At 35.6% G+C, this 20,759-nt stretch overlaps 1 protein-coding gene across 1 annotated transcript; it reads right to left on the reverse strand.

Moving 5' to 3' along the window:
* Nucleotides 1-703: 703 nt before the first annotated feature.
* LOC107013147 (paramyosin, long form-like) lies at nt 704-20,459 on the reverse strand. The gene is made up of 10 exons (XM_027915322.1): nt 20,293-20,459; nt 20,120-20,210; nt 19,440-19,566; nt 19,099-19,218; nt 14,996-15,176; nt 14,823-14,913; nt 14,133-14,259; nt 13,839-13,923; nt 12,194-12,272; nt 704-853 (listed from the first exon to the last, which is right to left on the reverse strand). The coding sequence occupies exons 1-10, from the start codon at nt 20,457-20,459 to the stop codon at nt 704-706; spliced, it is 1,218 nt and encodes a 405-aa protein (XP_027771123.1).
* Nucleotides 20,460-20,759: the final 300 nt, after the last annotated feature.

Genomic DNA, 20,759 nt, shown 5'->3' on the forward strand with positions numbered 1-20,759 from the left:
ACCTTCTGATCATAGCTGTTCTTGGAGTATGGAAAAATAGCTGATGAAGGGGCTAGGGTTTAAAATTTTTGCTGACTCTGCGAGCAATTTACACTACCCGATTTCAAATTAAAGTAGTCATAGTTCGCAGTCCTAGCCTTCTTATTCTCATTGGCATGTTCCCTAGCTTATCACCCTCAAACTGCTGAGCATGAGTCATATTTCTAGAGATGTTCATATTTCCCAATAACATAGCATTTCTACACTCAATTTTTACCAAATTTGACACTCTATACAAGAACTTATTCATTTGAGCCCTGGAGTCAGCATACCTGGAGAGTTGGTTAAACTTGATCCCATACTCTTAGACCGTCATGTTTCCTTGCCTTAAGTTCATGAATTCTTGATCCTTTGCTTCACTCAACTCTATTGGGAAAAACCTGTCCAAAAAGGTCTTACTAAATCAATCCCAAGTAATAGGAGTTGCATCTGTACCCCTATTTTCCTTCTACTGGGTGTACCAGATATGATCAACATCTTTCAACTGGTATAATGTCAATTCAACCCGATCATTTCCAGTGAATTGCATCACCTCAAAGATCTTCTTGATCTCATCCTAGAAATTTTGGGGATCCTCACTAGTTTGCGATCCTAAGAACTCAGGCGGATTCATCTTAACAAAGTCATGAACCCTAGCTTCTATTAACCCACCATTTGCATTCACCTAAGCTTCAACCCACTGATTGTTCAGGTTGGCCATACTCAAAGACAATATCTGAATGGCGTTCCTGAATTCAACATTGGAGACTTCCTGATCTGGGACTGGAGGAGATGCGTTTGCATTCCTGGCATTAGCTCTACGCAAAGGCAGGATCTGAAAATGTAGAACGTAGAGTTACATTGGAATTAGATCATAACTTACGCACAATAAGAGTAACAAAAAAGTGAAAAAAAATTCTAAAACACTTCATAGCCTCCCTCTCATTAGATGTGGTGCACTTTACACCCATGAAAAGGACTATACTTAGTGCGACTTTTTAGGAATCCTAGGACTCTTAAATATAGTGCTCTGATATCAAATTTTGTCACGCCTTGAAGTACCCTCGAGATATGGACACGGGACCTAGGACCACGAGTGATCCCAAGCTAACCCTGCTAGCATGATCATGAGCATACTAAAGATAATAATGTGATGCGGAATCTAAATCATAATTTAGAATAAAAAGACGGGGAATATCCATATGCTAAAACTGGGATATATTAAAATTGATGAGTTTAATACAAAGAAGTTATTAACTCAATACTAAACTGAAACTAACTATGTCTGAAAATAGCTTCTAACTGACTAGAAATGCTGGACAGGCCCCAGCTAAGTCTAGCAAAAACTGAAACTAAAGGACTAAATGCTGAAAAGAAACTCATGAATGCTATCCCCGAAGAATGAGGATTCACCACATATTCTGCTGAATTGGAGATCGGGAGTCGATCTAAGCATGATCTGGATGCTGAGAACCCAAACCTACATCATGAGAAGATGTAGCGCACGTATGCGTTAGTACTTGAAAGATACTGAGCATGTAGGATAGAATAAAGCTGAAATAATACATAACTTAACAAGCAAAAAAGCAAGTATAATATTTTGAACATGATATACTGAATTCTGAGCTAACAGGATGCAATAACAAGATTTATAACATGATGAGACTGAAAACTAACTGAACTTTAAATATGCTCAATGCAATATAGTCTGGCTGAACTGTGGGAGCTACTAATAACCGATAATAAAATCACATGAGCTAAATGTGGAGTCTAATGTATACGACCTATTGAGAGGACCAATATACCCTACCAAACATATAAAGGCGTGTTGGCGTGATCACTAAATTGATGTCCACAGAGAGGAATTACAACCAACTTGGCTAGTAATCTGGGACTGTTTGGGTACGCTGAACCCTAGTCCAACTGGGTATTATGCTACTCCCACTGTATTAAGTGATTAAGACATTATGACTGAATTTATGTAAATACTGGATAGCTCAAAACAGAACTTGCAAACTGATAATGCAACAATTAATCTTATAATTTTGCATTAATAGCTAAGGCATGCGTATTTGAAGCAACTAAAATATTTGACCAAGCATGTGTAATTCAAGAACTAAAGAAATACATAGCTAATTCTGAAATTTATGCAATAATCTGAGTAATAACATGGTAATCTGATTTGGAACATATATCTAACTAATTAATGATGATCTGCTCTAATTCTAGAACCCTAGGTCTATTCATGATAAGAGAATCAAGAACTGACTGAAGACTAGGGATCTAATGGGTGAAAGGAAACCACTAGTGAAATCCCACATACCTGGTGATGAAATCCACAGAGAAATCTTTAGATTTCGGGGCTGGAACTGGTGGAACCTTGCTGTATTTATGAGCTAGGGTTCTTGACCTTTTTCTCCTCTCTTGCTTCTAATTTTCTAAGTTTTGATTTATGATTTTGACATAGGTAAGTTCTTGTTATGTTTCTAGGCTTAAGTTGACTAATATATGAAGATTTAAGGCTTAAACGACGTATCTTAGGGATTAAACGAACTAGGAAAAGACCAAAAGACCCTGAACTAATTGTTGTCGGACCAATCGACGACCTGGATAGAAGGGCCGTCATTCAATCGACGATTCGTCGTTTAGGTCTGCTCGATGGGCCTTCACTAAAACGGGCATAACTTTTTACTCGGAGGTCAATTTTTAGCAAACTCGGTGGTTATGGAAAGATGATTCAATTATATGTTATTTCATAGGTTATGGAGCATCTAAATCATTTTGTTCTAAAAGTGAAGACCATTTGAAGTTGACCCTAATAGCAATTCCCCCTAACTAACTGTTAATATCACCTACGGACCGTAGATCGAACGACCGTTAGTTAATGTCAGAGGCTGGGTAACTTGATTCTCAATCCACGGACACAGACCACAGACTGTAACCCGACTTACGGACCGTAGATCTATCCGTGGATCGACACTTCGTCGATTTTCTAGGCTGAGTTTTTTGGACAACTTCAGTGGCAAACGATAGACGCACAGTACGGGCATTATATAAGATTACGGTCCGTCGATGGTAAGCGTCGATTGCACCTGCAGATTCTGAAAAGCTGATTTCTGGTCTGTTTTTTATACGGGGTGTTACATTTATCATTAGTGAACTTTACATTTTGTTTTGCTGATCTTGTGAGTGTCTATTTGTGGAACTCTGATTGATGAATATTGAGTTTGTTGCTGAGGACATGTAATTGTTAGATTGTTGTTGTTGAGCTGTGTGTTATTTGAATTATGAATCGTTAGATTGGGCTCGTTTTATGCAGGTTGTAGTTGTGGAGATTCTAATTGATGAATATTGATCTTGTTGTTGCGAATATGTGATTGTTAGAATATTGTTGTTGATATATGTGTTTGTAAATTGTGAAATGTTAGGTTGGGCTAATTTTATGCAGGTTGTAGTCGTGGAGATTAAGTTGTAGTGTAAGGAGTACCCGTATTCCATCCCCTTAGCTTGTGTTTAGAGGTTTACTGGCTGAGTATCGTGTGGTTTGGTACTCACCCCTTTATTTTACAATTTTTTTGTAGGTTAGTAGCCAAGACTTTTGTGATATATTCTCTTATTTCCGAGGCTTATTGGAGATTTATGAGGTAGTTGTTTGTTATCTCAGCATACCTTCTTACTCCTATATATCATCTTGTTTTATTCTAGAAACAAGGTCATTTGAGACTTGTGTTTTCTTTTGAATTAATTGTAATACTTTAGAGATTTGTACACGTAACAACCAGATTTTGGGAATATTTTTGAGTTGATTATGAAATTTCCGCATTTGATTGCAACGTTGAATTTTAGGCTGACTTGTGTTGGTGGGATAAGACGAGTGTCATCACGTTCATTTTTATGTCGTGACACCAACAATGGTCTTACACTAATTTTATGAGAAAGCAACGATTAGTGTTGAGAAGATTTCCATTCATGATTGAAAAAGAATATAAGAGAACTAAGTATTCCCAAATATACCACTTTTACATTGAAAAAGAGAAACAAAGATTTTAAAAACGAGTGGGCTAGATGTTGTATCATCACATAGCTCAACTGATGGTTATCAGTCTGAGAATCTCCCAAATAAGAATAAAGAGTAACTTATTGTATTTTTATATACATTCTTGAGTTAATATCTTTATTTTATGAAGCTTTAAGCATATTATCTTTTGTTATTGCTTTTGTATTGAGTTGAATTGAGGTGAGTATTCTCTCAGTGTTATTAGTTCAGTTATCTATACATTTTGTTCTCTTTACATACTCGTACATTTCATGTACTGATGTCATTCCACCTCATCTTATTGTAATGAAGATAAAGGTGTTCACGTTCATCAACAAATGCTTCGTTGAGATCATTTGCAACTCCAGTTAGCTTGCATTCCTGATTATTTTTCTTTTTTCTTTCAGCTTAGCCCCTTTAAAGTGTTGTGGATCTCGTCCCAACATCTATGTTGACCTATAGATGTTTCATAGATAGTTGAGTTAAGGAGTCTCTCAACATTTTCGCTTTTGATTGAGATATTTTGAGATTGTTTTGTAAAGTATTATAATTATCATTGCAATTAAGTATTTTTCAGCTAGTTTGAGTTAAGAATTTGCTTGAGTTTGAATGTTCTAAATTATATTTTCTAAGCTTGTTATTGCTTGAGTAAATCTTCCGCTAAGTAGTCAGTCATGCCAAGGGTTCAATTGGAGATTAAATTTCTAGAGTGCTGCTCACGTCCAGGGTGTAAGTTCGAGGTGTGACATGTTTTGCAGAATAAGAAAAAAAATAACAATTAAAGATTTTTGTCTCTCAAAAAAGATATAATATTGATTGAAAATGTAAACATGTACTTTTTCTAATAAAATTGTTAATGACCATTTGTGACATTTCACATGAAAATAAAAGGATTTTATTGAAATTGAAGGAATATTGATTGTATTGAAGTGTTAACCTAATAAGGGAATACATGGGAGATATATATAGGAGATATAGGAAGGAGTACTAATCCTAATAGGACTAGGATTAAGGAGTACTAATCCTAATAGGACTAGGATTAGTACACAGTAAATACTAATATTATTTAATACTATTTATTTAATACTATCTGTTATTATCCCCCCTCAAGCTGAGCTGAGCGGAAGCGAACGGAAGCTTGGAACTGAGGTAATCGTGCTGTCGGCTCGGGAGAGGCTTGGTGAGAATATCAGCCGGTTGTTCTTCAGTGGGTACATACTGCACAGTCATGGTGCCGGCCTGAACTTCATCGCGAACAAAGAGACAATCGGTATCAACATGCTTCATTCTGGTGTGTAGGACGGAATTCTTGGCCACACAGATGGTTGATTTGTTGTCACAATAGAGAGCAGGAACAGTGTGAGTGGCGCGGAGTTCGCGAAGAATATATGTGACCCACATGGTCTCAGCAGCAAGAAGAGCAAGGGCGCGGTATTCAGCTTCAGTCGAGGACCGAGAGACCTTGGGTTGTTTTTTTGTACACCAGGAGATCAGGTTCGGCCCCAAAAAAACGAGAAACCCCGATGTAGATTTTCTGTCATTTTTATCATTCGCCCAATCTGAATCTGAGAAACCCCGAAGCTCCAAGTCCCCGGGTCGAATGAGTAAACCACGACCAAGAGTGCCAAAAATGTACCTGAGAATGCGTTTTAGACAATGGTAATCATGTTCACTTGGTTGATGCATGCGCTGAGCAACTCGGTTGACAGCAAACTGGATGTCAGGACGGGTAATGGCCAGATACTGTAGAGCCCCAATGAGGCTGCGGAAGTGGGTGATATCGGCAAAGGGGGTGTCGGCTCCATTCGTAGACGAAGAGACTGCCATCGGTGTTGGTTGACTGGTGCATTTTTCCAGTCCAGCTTTCTGCAACAGATCTCGAGCATATTTTGACTGATGAAGAAACAAGCCGCTGCCTGTCCGAGAAACCTCCATTCCCAGAAAATAATGTAACGGGCCAAGGTCCTTCATTTTGAAGGTAGTATGCATAGCTCGAGTGACATCCTGAATGAGAGCTGCAGTAGAGCCTGTAATAATGATATCATCTACATAGACAAGAAGAATGACTGTACCGTGTGCTGAATGTCGAGTAAACAGACTCGTGTCGTGTACGCAACACGTGAAGCCGAGTCCCTGGAGGAACGTTTTCAGACGTGTGTACCAAGCACGGGGGGCTTGCTTGAGCCCATACAGAGACTTCTGGAGTTTGCAAACATGTTGAGGGAAGCGGGGATCAACATAGCCCGGTGGTTGCGTCATGTAGATAGTTTCATCAAGCATGCCATGAAGAAAAGCATTGGAAACATCCAACTGATTGATGAGCCAATTGTTGCGCACGGCGAGTGACAGTACCAGGCGAATGGTTTCCTGCCGAATAACAGGACTGAATGTCTCGGAGTAATCAAGCCCATACTCCTGATTGTAGCCTTTAGCAACCAAACGAGCCTAGTACCTGGAAATACTGCCATCCGCATTGTGTTTAATTTTGTACACCCATTTACAGCCCACTGGGTGCCGCCCATGGGGCTTAGGTACAAGAACCCAAGTTTTCTGATCAGTCAAAGCCTTAAACTCGTCATCCATAGCATGACGCCAATAAGCATTTTTTGAGGCAACAGAGTAGGTTGTTGGTTCACTATCGGGAAGGGGTGTATTTGGTAGTATGGTAGCCTGAAAGGTTTTGGGTTTAAAGATACCGGCTTTGCCACGGGTTAACATGGGATGAGTATTGGGGGGTGGCACGGGCGGTGGTGATTCGGGGGTGGCCGGGAAGGACCCAAAACGGATCGGGCTGGAGATGTTGTGGGTATGGGGTGGTTCGGGTTGGTTGTGAGTGTGGGTGGTGGTTGCGGGTGTATTGTGGGTGACGGTCGAAGGGGTGATGAGGGGTGGTTGGGTAGTGGGTGGAGGTGTGGGGGAAGGTGGTGAGGGACCCTGTGAGTATGTTGGAAAAAGGGGAAGGACGCCAATGAATGATGTATTTGTGGAGGAGGAAATAGACTCGTAGGGAAACTCATTTTCGACAAATTTGACATGACGAGATATGTAGACTTTATGAGTTTGTGGGTCAAGACAGCGATAACCCTTGGAGGTAGGATGATAGCCCAAAAAAATACAAGGACGGGATCGGGGTTGTAATTTGTGAGTAATATGAGGGCGTAGCCAAGGGTAGGCAAGACACCCAAAGACGCGGAGGTTGGTATAATTGGGAAGTTCTTGGTAAAGGAGTTGATAGGGTGATTTGTTGGAGAGAGTGTGACTGGGCATTCTGTTAATGAGGTAGTTTGCGGTGGCTAGAGCTTCTACCCAAAAGGAGACAGGGAGATGAGATTGATGTAGAAGAGTAACCACCGTTTCAATGAGATGGCGATGCTTACGCTCAGCCACCCCATTCTGTTCGGGAGTGTATGGACAGGAGGTTTGATGTATAATTCCCAGGGATTGCAGAAACTGGCCAAAGATGTTATTGACATATTCCTTTCCATTGTCACTTCGAAAAAGTTTAACATGAGAATTGAATTGTGTTTTGACCATTTTTTCAAAAGTGACAAAGGTGGTGTATGCCTGTGATTTGTGTTTTAGTGGGTACAACCAAGTGTATTTTGTAAAATCATCCACAAAACAAATATAATAGCGAAAACCAGCAAATGAAGGAACAGCAGTAGGACCCCATAGGTCAGAATGAATAAGTTGAAAAGGTGCAGTTGTACGCTTCTCAGATAAAGTAAAAGGTAATTTATGAGATTTAGCAATTGAACAGGAGTCACAATTGTTTACATGAATGGAAGAAAAACCTAATTGAGACATTAAAGAATTTATTATTTGAGTAGACGGGTGACCCAGACGACTGTGCCACAACAGACTGTGGCCATCAGCCGAAAGAGCCACCGGAGCCACAGGAACGCTTTCTGAAACTGGGTGGGCAGACGAACTTGTGCCAGGAAGAACGTACAGACCATGCTCACAGGGGCCCTGAAAAATCACCCTCTTGGTAGTATTGTCTAGGATCTGAAAATCATTAGAGGTGAACAAGAGTGAGCAATTATTGTCTTTTGTGAATTGGTGAACTGAAAGGAGATTGGATTTAATAGAAGGGACGTGGGTAAGGTTACCTAGGTGAAAGATAGCGGTGGGGGTTTTAATGGTACCCGTGCCAGTGTGAGAAATATTAAGGGACTCACCGTTGCCAACAGTAATACCATTGGAGCCATGATATGGATTTGGAGCGTTAAGCTTGGATAGATCAGAAGTAACGTGCATGTTGGCCCCAGTATCCAACAGCCATTCAGAGGAAGGGCCGGCTTGAGATGCATAATTGGCACGGTTATCACTATTTCGGCTCTCCTCATACCGAAACCAGCAACGAACAGCGGTGTGTCCTGTTTTCTGACAGATTTGACAAGTTGGACGATCCCGCTCGTAAGTGCCCTGCCCGCCGCTGGAAGATGACTGCCCGCCGCTGCCGAAGGAGTGCAGGCTGTTGTTGCTGCCGTGCTGCTGACCGTCGTACGGCGGACGACTGCCCTGCCGACCGCCGCGCCCGCGGCCTCCGCTGTTTCTGCCGTAGCCGCCGCGGCTCCCCTGCCGGCCGCCACCACGCCCCCCGCGATAGTTCTGGCTTGCGGTGAGGGCGGTGGCCGGCTCCATAACAGCGGCTTCTCGGAGAAGAAGTTTGCTCTCCAGATCCACGTTGATTTCTTCACTTTTTAGCCACGAGGAGAGAGTAGCCAGGTCAACGGGCGTTGGACTGATGCGAACCGCCTGTTTAATGGAGGAGTAAGCTGATGGGAGCCCCCGAACGACGCACATGACGAGATCTTTTTCGGGAATGATTTCGTTCACGGTGTCGAGGGCTGTGATGATGGTGGAGACCTCGTCTAAATACTCCGCCATAGTTTTCGTGCCTTTGGTAATTGTGTGGAGACGATCACGCAATTGAAAAATATGAGAGTGGGAAATTGATGCATAGCGTGTTGCGAGGGCCGTCCACAGGGCTGAAGCAGTTGTGTAGGATCGGACGTGTTTCTGAACCGTGGGAGAGATGACCGCAATCAAACATGATCGGATCTGGCCATCCACGGCTTTCCAGGCGGCATGGGCCGGATTGGTTTTTTCTGATTTGTCCGTGGCGGTGATGACTGCCGCCGGCGGTTCTGTGCTTCCATCGACGTATTTGAGAAGGTAATTGCCCTCAAGGGCTGTAAGAACGGTGATTTTCCATGTAGGGTAATTTATGTCTGATAATTTGTCGGGAATCAGGGCATGAAGATGCCTGAGAAGGAGTTTAACGCCAGAAGGAAGTGAATCGAGAGGATCCACCTCGGTTGTCATGGCTGCCGCCGCCCAAGAGAAGAGAGGGAACGATCGGTGCCCTAAAGAGAAAAAAAAAACCTAGAGAAAAGAAGATCTAGGTTTTCTGGCTCTTGATACCATGAAGGAATATTGATTGTATTGAACTGTTAACCTAATAAGGGAATACATGGGAGATATATATAGGAGATATAGGAAGGAGTACTAATCCTAATAGGACTAGGATTAAGGAGTACTAATCCTAATAGGACTAGGATTAGTACACAGTAAATACTAATATTATTTAATACTATTATTTAATACTATCTGTTATTAGAAATTATAGTTATTGAGTATTTTAATTTGATTTCTCTTCAAATAACGCAACAATCTCTTAATCTTTCTCGTTTTTATTTGAACCACTAAGAAGACTAATTAGTTTGTGTATTTTATTAATAAAAAAGCTATCTCGAATACAAAAGAAATGAAAGCTTAAAACTTAATAGTAAGAAGTAAAATCTCAAAGCAAACCATTAACTACTCTTTAGAAATTAATGAAATAATTATAGGGCTTGAATGATGTTGTTTGGCTTAATAACTTTTTTTAATATTTCAGACCCTTATTTTTCCTCACACATTGTTATATTTGTCTTTGTTTTGATTTAATAAGCCTCCTTGATCATGTTATCTTCTTTATCTTTTTCATCTTTAGTAGTTTAATATTGTTATATTTTTTCTATGATAGAAATTTAGAGACGACCATAGTTAGAAGTTAAAGGTATGTGTTAAAGATAATAAGAATATTATATTTATCCAAAATGGCTTTTCATAATTTTAGATTATAATGCAAAACAAAAAGGCAGATAAGCTAAGGGTATACCATTTAGTAAAGAAAATTAAAAAAATGATTTGCTATAAATAAAAACTGTATTATATCACTAATTTTGAATTCTTAAATATATGTATAATATTTAACTGATAGTTGGGGTCCAAGAAAAATCTTTTTAGCTAAAATGATATGCAAATTGATTAATTTTTTTTAGAGAATTTACAATAGACGTGTCCATTTTGGTATAGAGCCTTCAATCCTTATTATGCATCGTAATTTTAACTATTTCACGCTCTTATATTCATGTTACTTTCATTCAACAAATCTATCATTTTATTATTTAATTATTTTCAATGCTTTAAAATTTTCTATTTAATCAAGAGGTTGTCCAAAGAAGCTTCATTGAGTTTATATTTGATGTAGCTATCAATTTTCTCTATTTTCATCAAGCTCACTTGCCATTTACGTACAATATCTATAGATGTTAGATACATTTTTCATTTTGGTGTTTGTATTTATGTATCTAATTAAGTTCTATAGTTTAGAATATCTATCATTTTCTATACAATTTTGACTTCGAAATTGCTTTTGCTGCTTTATTTTGTATTTGTCACGACTCACGAGCATGAATGTCATTGATGTGTGTTTTTCAATAGTCAGATATCATATTTACTGATTTTGAACTTAACTGTCGAATACCTAGAAAAGTGTCACATTCATGAAAAGAAATTAAAAAATTATTTTTTATTACTTAATGCATGTTGCAATAATCTTAGATAGTTATGTAAAATCTCATTGAATCAAACATATGTAGGGTGTAAGTATGAACTAGTCCAATACTATGATGTTAGTGAAAAACTTACAAGATAATAAAATTGCAAGATTACAATTGAAAATAAAATGAAGAAAGTAATCTCTTCAGGCTGAGGCGCGGATATCTCGCTCTCTTTAAGGAGATTCAAGCCCACTGCAGCAAATGTTTTCACCGGTCCAGCAGTAGTCCTCTTTGACTTGTCCCCTCCAGGATACAACAGCCTTCACAAAGTATAACTCAACAACTCTGGACAAGAGTTGAGTCCAAAGCTCCACAAAAAAGAACACCTCCCTTCAACTAATAAGAACTCTCTTTTAGACTAACTCTTTCACTCTTTGTTTTCTCTTATGAATTGTGTGTCTCTAAAACCAAATGAAGACTACCACTATTTATACTACAAGAAGTCTTCCTAGCAATGAATAGGAAGATAATGGAGGTAGTAAATAGTGAAGATAATGGCCTTAGGAGTTTCATAGGTTACAATGGGAGTTACATAGGTTTCATAGGTTACAATGGGAGTTACATAGGTTACATAGGTTACAATGGGAGTTACATAGGTTACAATGGGAAATACATAGGTTACATAGATTACAAAGAGTAATGGAGGAATTAAGAATGAAATACATTGATGGATAACCAATGCTAATGGATGATGTAGAAGTCATCCATTCCAATGTTCATTCTTATAACTCCAAAATAAAGCAATTTAATATGTTAAATATTCATATTAAAATGCTAATAACCTAACATATGATAGTCTTACATACTTGATTATTAAGCTATTAGACTAACAACTTTGGTGGAAATATCATTTATCTTGAGTTTGATGAAGAACATTAGCTATAATTTTCTTGGAGGAATTTGTGCTTGGGGCTTGATCTTGAAAAATAAACTCTTTTATGAAGTTCTTAGAGCGGAAGAACTTGGAAAAAAACTTGGATGGAAAGTCTCCCTTTGTAGCTTGGAATTTTGATTTGAAAGTGTGAGGGTTCTTGACGGAGGAGAGGAACCCAAGGTGAGTTTTAAGAGACTTTATAAATACTTGAATAGTTGAATTGATGATTTTTAGAGGAAAACTAGCTAGTTGGATGATATACTGAGTTAATGCACTAAAAAAAGACTAGGAATAGGGTAAAAAAGTTTGTAAAAGGACTAAAATAACCCTAAAATGCATGCAAGAAGTTGCTGGAAAAAACATGTAGCAAACCTTCACGGAAGGATCTATTATTCGTGGAACATTCCATCGTCTGTAGTTTTCATCGGTAGAACTTTGATTGCTGACAAGGCTTCACTAAAACGGGCATAATGTTTTATTTAGAACTCAAAATGGGGAAAACTTGGTAGAGTTGAAAAAAGGACTCATAGAACTTTAACTTGCTAGGTCACCTAATTCATCATGTGCGGAGAGATATTATTATTTGAAGTTGACCTAAGTAAAAACTTATATCAAAACTGGATTGATAAGGAAACTTTCAACTCAACTTTTTCCTAGGGGATTCTAGTGACCTTATTTCATACCCTAAACAACTTTCACACTAAAGAATTGACCTTAATACTTAAAAGATAATTAACAAATCATTTGATTCAAGCCCAAATCTCCACTAGGATAACAACTATCAATTCTAAGGTACATGAATCAAAGTAACAAGCTAGGAAATAAATTACTTATATTTTCAAAGATTCCAGATGAAAATAGTGAAAATCTCTACCCTAAAATGTTCTTGCATAATAATGAGCGCTCTTGAGGAATTTTCTCCATTTATAGTGATTTACCTCACCATAGAGGCCCAATCCCTCTATCGGACACCGTGATAGTGGAAATGCCCGTTATTTGCGCTGGAATTCTCCCTCTCGGTTGTCACCAAGCTTGGACCATCCTAGGAGGATTTTTGGAGTAACCCTCACATCTTTTCTAACAGAAGAGGAGGAGCCAAATTATAAAATTTGTAGTTGCTGGGTTTTAATCTCATCATAACAGCCTAGCAACCACTATAGTGAGTGGTAAAATGCCTGCTCTGGTGGAGTGACATCATCCAGAATCAAATTCAAAGTTTTGAGATTTACTTTGTGTCACCCTTAATTAATTTGACTGTGCATTTACAAAAAATTAGGTTTCTATAACGAGTAAGATGACTTTTAAATAATGATAGAACATATCATTATAATCATTTTCCTATAAGAAAAAGACTAGCCAAATATGGAGACTGTGCTTTTTGTTTATGATTTTTTAATTATGGTAAGAAATTAGGAACGATACTTCCCCATTGGCCTGAATTGCTGAAAAAATAAATTTACTCTACGTTCTTCACATAATCTTCAAGAGATTGGATCCCCTCTAATAAATCAATATCCCAACATAGAGAACCTCTCTGAGAAAGTTTCTTCAACATAATCTTTATCGTTGCCAATAAGAAGCCTAGAACTAAACACGCCAAGATGTACTAGTAACATCTTGAAATCATGTTAAGAAGTAACATCACAATACCTTCTCAGATTTACTACGAAGAATTGCATGAAGTATGACCTTAATCACATGATATTTAAGAAATGATTCATTAAACATAAATTAAACTCAGTTTAAAATAATACTTGGAGTTAAAAGATCCATACAGATCAACAAGTACACAAAATTGTTTTCGAATCTAATAATGAAAAATGCATTATGAAAATTCATAACTTCAACACCCGTCAACCCCCTCCCCCCCAAAACCCAAACTCAAACTCAACACTGCCTCAAAGAAAAGAAATGATTTAACAAAGATGATATTTTTTTACACTCCATTTTGGCCTAACATTTTCATATGCCGTCATTCCTGGATGGGGAAAAGTTCATGTTGTCAAAGTTGAGATACTGGTCTATGTCGATATACTCTTCATCTTCATCATCCTCAGGTTCCTTAAGCCTCTTCAACTCAGCTTCCAGCTCTTCATTTTGCACTACAATCAAGGTGAATAAAGTCAATTTCTGTGTCACATTATGAGAACATTTATGTACTATTATTTTACATATTAATCACTATATAATATGTTTTTTAAATTATAGTTATTTTTTGAATAGTTTTTATATTATTAATTGTTCTTACATAAATGTCAAGTAAAAAAATAAATATTTTTGTGGGAAACAAAATATATATATATGTATATACCAGCGAGTAAATTAGATTTGTTAGTGATGCTATCCAATTGTAATTGCAACATTTGATTCTCAAGCTGCAGCTTCTTGTTGTTGTCTTTGTCATTTTCTATTTTTCGTCCCAAAAAAGCTATCTTTTCCTGCACAAGTAAATATACGAAATATTTTTTAAGCGCTAATAATTTTAATGTAAAAACCAACCCGTTGATATTGAAGGAAATTATATACTATTAGGTGTCCATTATCTAGTGTATCAAAAACAATTGTTGTACCTTACGAAGATATAATTGTGATTTGCATGCGTATATATATTTTATAACTTATTTAGATTTATTCTTGTATATATATGTTGTTGTAATTGATACACTTCGTCTAGAGATTAGTTTAGTTTATGATCACATGCTGTAAAATGAAAATGTGTACTTAATATTTCACATTTAACAAATAAGTTTTTGAAACAACTCATTTTAATCAAAAGATTCAATGCACAAAAAATTAAAATAATTATACATAAATGGATTTGAGTAAATATTGATATAATTTGATCTATTAATGTTACATTTGCTTAATTTTTATATGTTAGAATTGTCTAAATATATATATGTGTGCACCATTAAATTTTAATAAAACCATCCAAGAAAAAAAATCAAATAATGAATCAAAAAAGCACTCTAATAAAAAGTTCATCTAAGAATTTTATTACATCAAGATCTTTGGCCTCTTTTTTCAACAAATCCATGTATTCAGTCTTCTTCATCCTAGACCTTTGAGCAGACAATCGATTTGATATTGTTCTACAAATCACGATTTCATAAGAATTTTTCATCAGAAATTCACATTTTTAAGTAGCGTCAATAAAAATAGATGTGTGTATACCTTCTCAACTTCTTCATGTTCATATTGGGATCTACTTGACCATGTTTTATTTCTGAATTCAGAGCTTCTTCCAAACTTGGAAATTTATTAACTGATTCATATTCAATTGGAGTTTTCAAAGACAAACTCAAATGTGGTTCATCGAATTTGATTCGTTTCTCATTCATTTCTGTTGAACCACCTGAGGAGCATTGAATAAAAATCCCCAAAAAAGAAGCATTAGTAAAAAGAAGCATTAGTGTATATATACATATATATATATATATATACATACATATATATATATANTTCTAATTTACATCATTATAAAATTGACCAGAATTTGGTGTGTATAGATACATGTATCTCGGAATATATGAAGTCAAAATTAGGTGTAATTTGTTCTAGATATACTGCATCAAAGTGGATTTGCATGTATCTGGATATAAAACAAATCTAACTCACCACTCTCCTCTATATCAAGCAAAATTCATATGAGTCGCACCACATACATGTATTAGAAGGTGTTTGGATTGGCTTTAAAATTGGTCAAACCTACTTTTAAGTTAGTTTTTGACTTCTGTAAGTGTTTGGTAAATATGAAAACTAACTTAAAATTAGTCAAAATGACTTAAAATAAGTCAAAAATGACTTTAAATAAGTTTGAAAGTCTTTGAAAAGGCAAAAAAATGTCTTAAAATAAGTCAAAAACCAAAAGTAGGTCTCCCCCTACTTTTTTTTTGACTTAAAAATCATTTATGTTTGACTTTTTATTTTTGAGTTAAAAATAACTTTTTAAGACAATCCAAACAGACTCTTAGTGTGTATGTAATGTGATTCACATGTATCTATGATACATGACTATCTTCCTCCCCATCTCGCTCGCCTCCCTCCCCTTCTCTCTTGCCTCTCTCCTTATTTTAGTGTGTATAACAACAAAAAATGTGTATTTAGGTGTATCCTCCTTAATATATGGTAGGAAATTGTTAGTTAGTGATAAGATACATAATTATTTGAAAGTATAGGTAGAACTAGTATATATGGTATGGATGCATATCGAACAATATCGTTTAAACTTGAATATGTCACAAGCCTCACCCGTCGTGAGTGACACCTACACTAAATCCTCCATGGAAAATCAATCATCTACTAACACACACAACTCTAGAACTAGAAGTACGAGTTTTAATCGATAAAATCAAGTTTCATAGCAAAACATTATCATAAAACAATAATAGACTTAAACCGTAGAACCTAAGAGTTGTGTACCAAAACATTCACTAATCTAGAATATGGATATGTAACCTCAGAAATACAAGAGTGCCTACTGTCTAAGTCTGGAAAATGAAGTAGAAAAGTAAGGCATATCTATGGAATCCCGAACAAAGTAGCTTACGGTTGGATACAAATAATGAGGGATTCACCGTTAGGGTCACGTAGGAGCCGCCTAATATGACATGTAATGAACAAAGAAAGTGCAAATATTGTATCAGTATACAAAATCAATGTGTACTGCTAGTATCATGTCTAGCTCTAAAAAATACGAATCTATAAAAAATTACAATATAACACATAACAACGACAATTCAGAAATGGATTGGGTGAAATGTCTAAATAAGTTCCAATTTTCTTGTTGTTAATACAATAAGGAGTCCATAGGGCCCTTTAGGAAATAATTCAGGCAAATCTTTACATCAAACTTGGAGTGAAGAAGTTAGTTTAAGACGACAAAGTTCAAAGGTATGTTGTAAAATAGGTTTTTTTTGGGAATATTTCCGAGTTTTTGTCCTTACATCAAGCTTGGGGTGAAAAAAATTGATTTTGCTGCTTTATTTTGTATTTGTCACAACTCACGAGCATGAATGTCATTGATGTGTGTTTTTCAATAGTCAGATATCATATTTATTGATTTTGAACTTAACTGTCGAATACCTAGAAAAGTGTCACATTCATGAAAAAAATTAAAAAATTATTTTTTATTACTTAATGCGTGTTGCAATAATCTTAGATAATTATGTAAAATCTCATTGAATCAAACGTATGTAGGGTGTAAGTATGAACTAGTCCAATACTATGATAGTCTTACATACTTGATTATTAATCTATTAGACTAACAACTTTGGTGGAAATATCATTTATCTTGAGTTTGATGAAGAACATTAGCTATAATTTCTTGGAGGAATTTGTGCCTTGGGCTTGATCTTGAAAAAATAAACTCTTTTATGAAGTTCTTAGAGTGGAAGAACTTGGAAAAAACCTTGGATGGAAAGTCTCCCTTTGTAGCTTGGAATTTTGATTTGAATGTGTGAGGGTTCTTGACGGAGGAGAGGAACCCAAGGTGAGTTTTAAGAGACTTTATAAATACTTGAATAGTTGAATTGATGATTTTTAGAGGAAAACTACCTAGTTGGATGATATACTGAGTTAATGCACTAAAAAAAGACTCGGAATAGGGTAAAAAAAGTTTGGAAAAAGGACTAAAATAACCCTAAAATGCATGCAAGAAGTTGCTGGAAAAAACATGTAGCAAGCCTCCACAGAAGGATCTATTATTCGTGGAACATTCCATTGTCTGTAGTTTTCATCGGTAGAACTTTGATTGCTGACAAGGCTTCACTAAAACGGGCATAACGTTTTATTTAGAACTCAAAATGAAGAAAACTTGGAATAGTTGAAAAAAGGACTCATGGAACTTTAACTTGCTAAGTCACCTAATTCATCATGTGCGGAGAGATATTATTATTTGAAGTTGACCTAAGTAAAATCTTATATCAAAACTGGATTGATAAGGAAACTTTCAACTCAACTTTTTCCTAGGGGATTCTAGTGACCTTAATTCATACCCTAAACAACTTTCACACTAAAGAATTGACCTTAATACTTAAAATATAATTAACAAATTATTTGATTCAAGCCCAAATCTCCCCTAGGATAACAACTATCAATTCTAAGGTACATGAATCAAAGTAACAAGCTGGGAAATAAATTTCTTATATTTTCAAAGATTCCAGATGAAAATAGTGAAAATCTCTACCCCAAAATGTTCTTGCATAATAATGAGTGATCTTGACGAATTTTCTCCATTTATAATGATTTACCTCACCTTAGAGGCCCAATCCCTCTATCGGACACCGTGATAGTGAAAATGCCCGTTTGCGCTGGAATTCTCCCTCTCGGTTGTCACCAAGCTTGGACCATCCTAGTAGGATTTTTAGAGTAACCCTCACATCTTTTCCGACTGAAGAGGAGGAGCCAAATTATAAAATTTGTAGTTGCTAGGTTTTAATCTCATCATAACAGCCTAGCAACCAATAAAGTGAGTGGTAAAATTCCTTCTCTGGTGGAGTGACATCATGCAGAATTAAATTCAAAGTTTTGTGATTTACTTTATGTTACCCTTAATTAATTTGACTGTGCATTTACAAAAAATTAGGTTTCTATAACGAGTGAGATGACTTTTAAATAATGACAGAACATGTCATTATAATCATTTTCCTATAAGAAAAAGACTAGCCAAATATGGAGACTGTGCTTTTCGTTTAGGATTTTTTAATTATGGTAAGAAATTAGGAACGATACTTCCCCATTGGCCTGAATTGCTGAAAAAATAAATTTACTCTACCCTCTTCACATAATCTTCAAGAGATTGGATCTCCTCTAATAAATCAATATCCCAACATAGAGAACCTCTCTGAGAAAGTTTCTTCAACATAATCTTTATCATTGCCAACAAGAAGCCTAGAACTAAACACGCCAAGATGTACTGGTAACATCTTGAAATCATGTTAAGAAGTAACATCACAATACCTTCTCAGATTTACTACGAAGAATTGCATGAAGTATGACCTTAATCACATGATATTTAAGAAATGATTCATTAAACATAAATTAAACTCAGTTTAAAATAATACTTGGAGTTAAAAGATCCATACAGATCACCAAGTACAAAACATTGTTTTTGAATCTAATAATGAAAAATGCATTATGAAAATTCATAACTTCAACACCCGTCAACCCCCCCCCCCAAACCCAAACTCAAACTCAACACTACTTCAACGAAAAGAAATGATTTAACAAAGATGATATTTTTTGACACTCCATTTTGGCCTAACATTTTCATATGCCGTCATTCCTGGATGAGGAAAAGTTCATGTTGTCAAAGTTGAGATACTGGTCTATGTCGATATACTCTTCATCTTCCTCATCCTCAGGTTCCTCAAGCCTCTTCAACTCAGCTTCCAGCTCTTCATTTTGTATTACAATCAAGGTGAATAAAGTCAATTTCAGTGTCACATTATGAGAACATTTATGTACTATTATTTTACATATTAATCACTATATAATATGTTTTTTAAATTATAGTTATTTTGTGAATAGTTTTTATATTATTAATTGTTCCTACATAAATGTCAAATAAAAATATAAATATTTTTATGGGAATCAAAATATATATATATGTATATACCAGCGAGTAAATTAGATTTGTTAGTGATGCTATCCAATTGTAATTGCAGCATTTGATTCTCAAGCTGCAGCTTCTTGTTGTTGTCTTTGTCATTTTCTATTTTTCGTCCCAAAAAAGCTATCCTTTCCTGCAAAAATAAATATACGAAATATTTTTTAAGCGCTAATAATTTTAGTGTAAAAACCAACCCGTTGATATTGAAGGAAATTATATACTATTAGGTATCCATTATCTAGTGTATCAAAAACAATTGTTGTACCTTACGAAGAAAGAATTGTGATTTGCATGCGTATATATATTTTATAACTTATTTAGAATATATATGTTGTTGTAATTGGTACACTTCGTCTCGAGATTAGTTTAATTTATGATCACATGCTGTCAAATGAAAATTTGTACTTAATATTTCACATTTAACAAATAAGTTTTTGAAACAACGTCATTTTAATCAAAAGATTCAATGCACAAAAAATTAAAATAATTATACATAAATGGATTTGAGTAACAATTGATATAATTCGATCTATTAATGTTACATTTGCTTAATTTTTTATATGTTACAATTGTCTATAGATATATATATGTGTGCACCATGAATTTTAATAAAACCATCCAAGAAAAAAATCATATAATGAATCAAAAAACACTCTAATAAAAAGTTCATCTAAGAATTTTATTACCTCAAGATCTTTGGCCTCTTTTTTCAACAAATCAATGTATTCAGTCTTCCTCATCCTAGACCTTTGAGCAGACAATCGATTTAATATTGTTCTACAAATCACGATTTCATAAGAATTTTTCATCAGAAATTCACATTTTTAAGTAGCGTCAATAAAAATAGATGTGTGTATACCTTCTCAACTTCTTCGTGTTCATATTGGGATCTACTTGACCATGTTTTATTTCTGAATTCAGAGCTTCTTCCAGACTTGGAAATTTATTAACTGATTCATATTCAATTGGAGTTTTCAAAGACAAACACAAATGTGGCTCATCGAATTTGATTCGTTTCTCATTCATTTTTGTTGAATCACCTGAGGAGCATTGAATAAAAATCCCCAAAAAAGAAGCATTAGTAAAAAAAGAAGAAGGAATAAGATTGATAAAAAAAAATGAATTAAGAAGTGAAAGAGGAGGTATGTTTACCTGTAATTGAAGAATGCTTCTTTTGATTTTTTGTGATTTTGCAAAGGCATAACTATATATCTTTATATAGAGATAGGAAAATGATTTTTTTTTCACTTGGAAATTGTGAAATCTTGTAAACTAGATTTATATAAATAGAATCTTTTGTAGAAAGGTAAGTAAATAGAATATTTG

Source organism: Solanum pennellii, chromosome 3, assembly GCF_001406875.1.
Source record: "Solanum pennellii chromosome 3, SPENNV200".
Classification (NCBI taxonomy): Eukaryota; Viridiplantae; Streptophyta; class Magnoliopsida; order Solanales; family Solanaceae; genus Solanum; species Solanum pennellii.

Bases quoted from the DNA above. Each gene is read 5' to 3' on its own strand.
- LOC107013147 (XM_027915322.1), bottom strand. From the start codon at position 20,459: ATGAATGAGAAACGAATCAAATTCGATGAGCCACATTTGTGTTTGTCT. The intron at 14,260-14,822 runs GTAATAAAATTC...TTACTTGTGCAG, and splicing joins AAGAGGCCAAAGATCTTGAT to GAAAAGATAGCTTTTTTGGG. The intron at 854-12,193 runs GTTTGCTACATG...CTACATTTTCAG, and splicing joins TAATAGATCCTTCCGTGAAG to ATCCTGCCTTTGCGTAGAGC.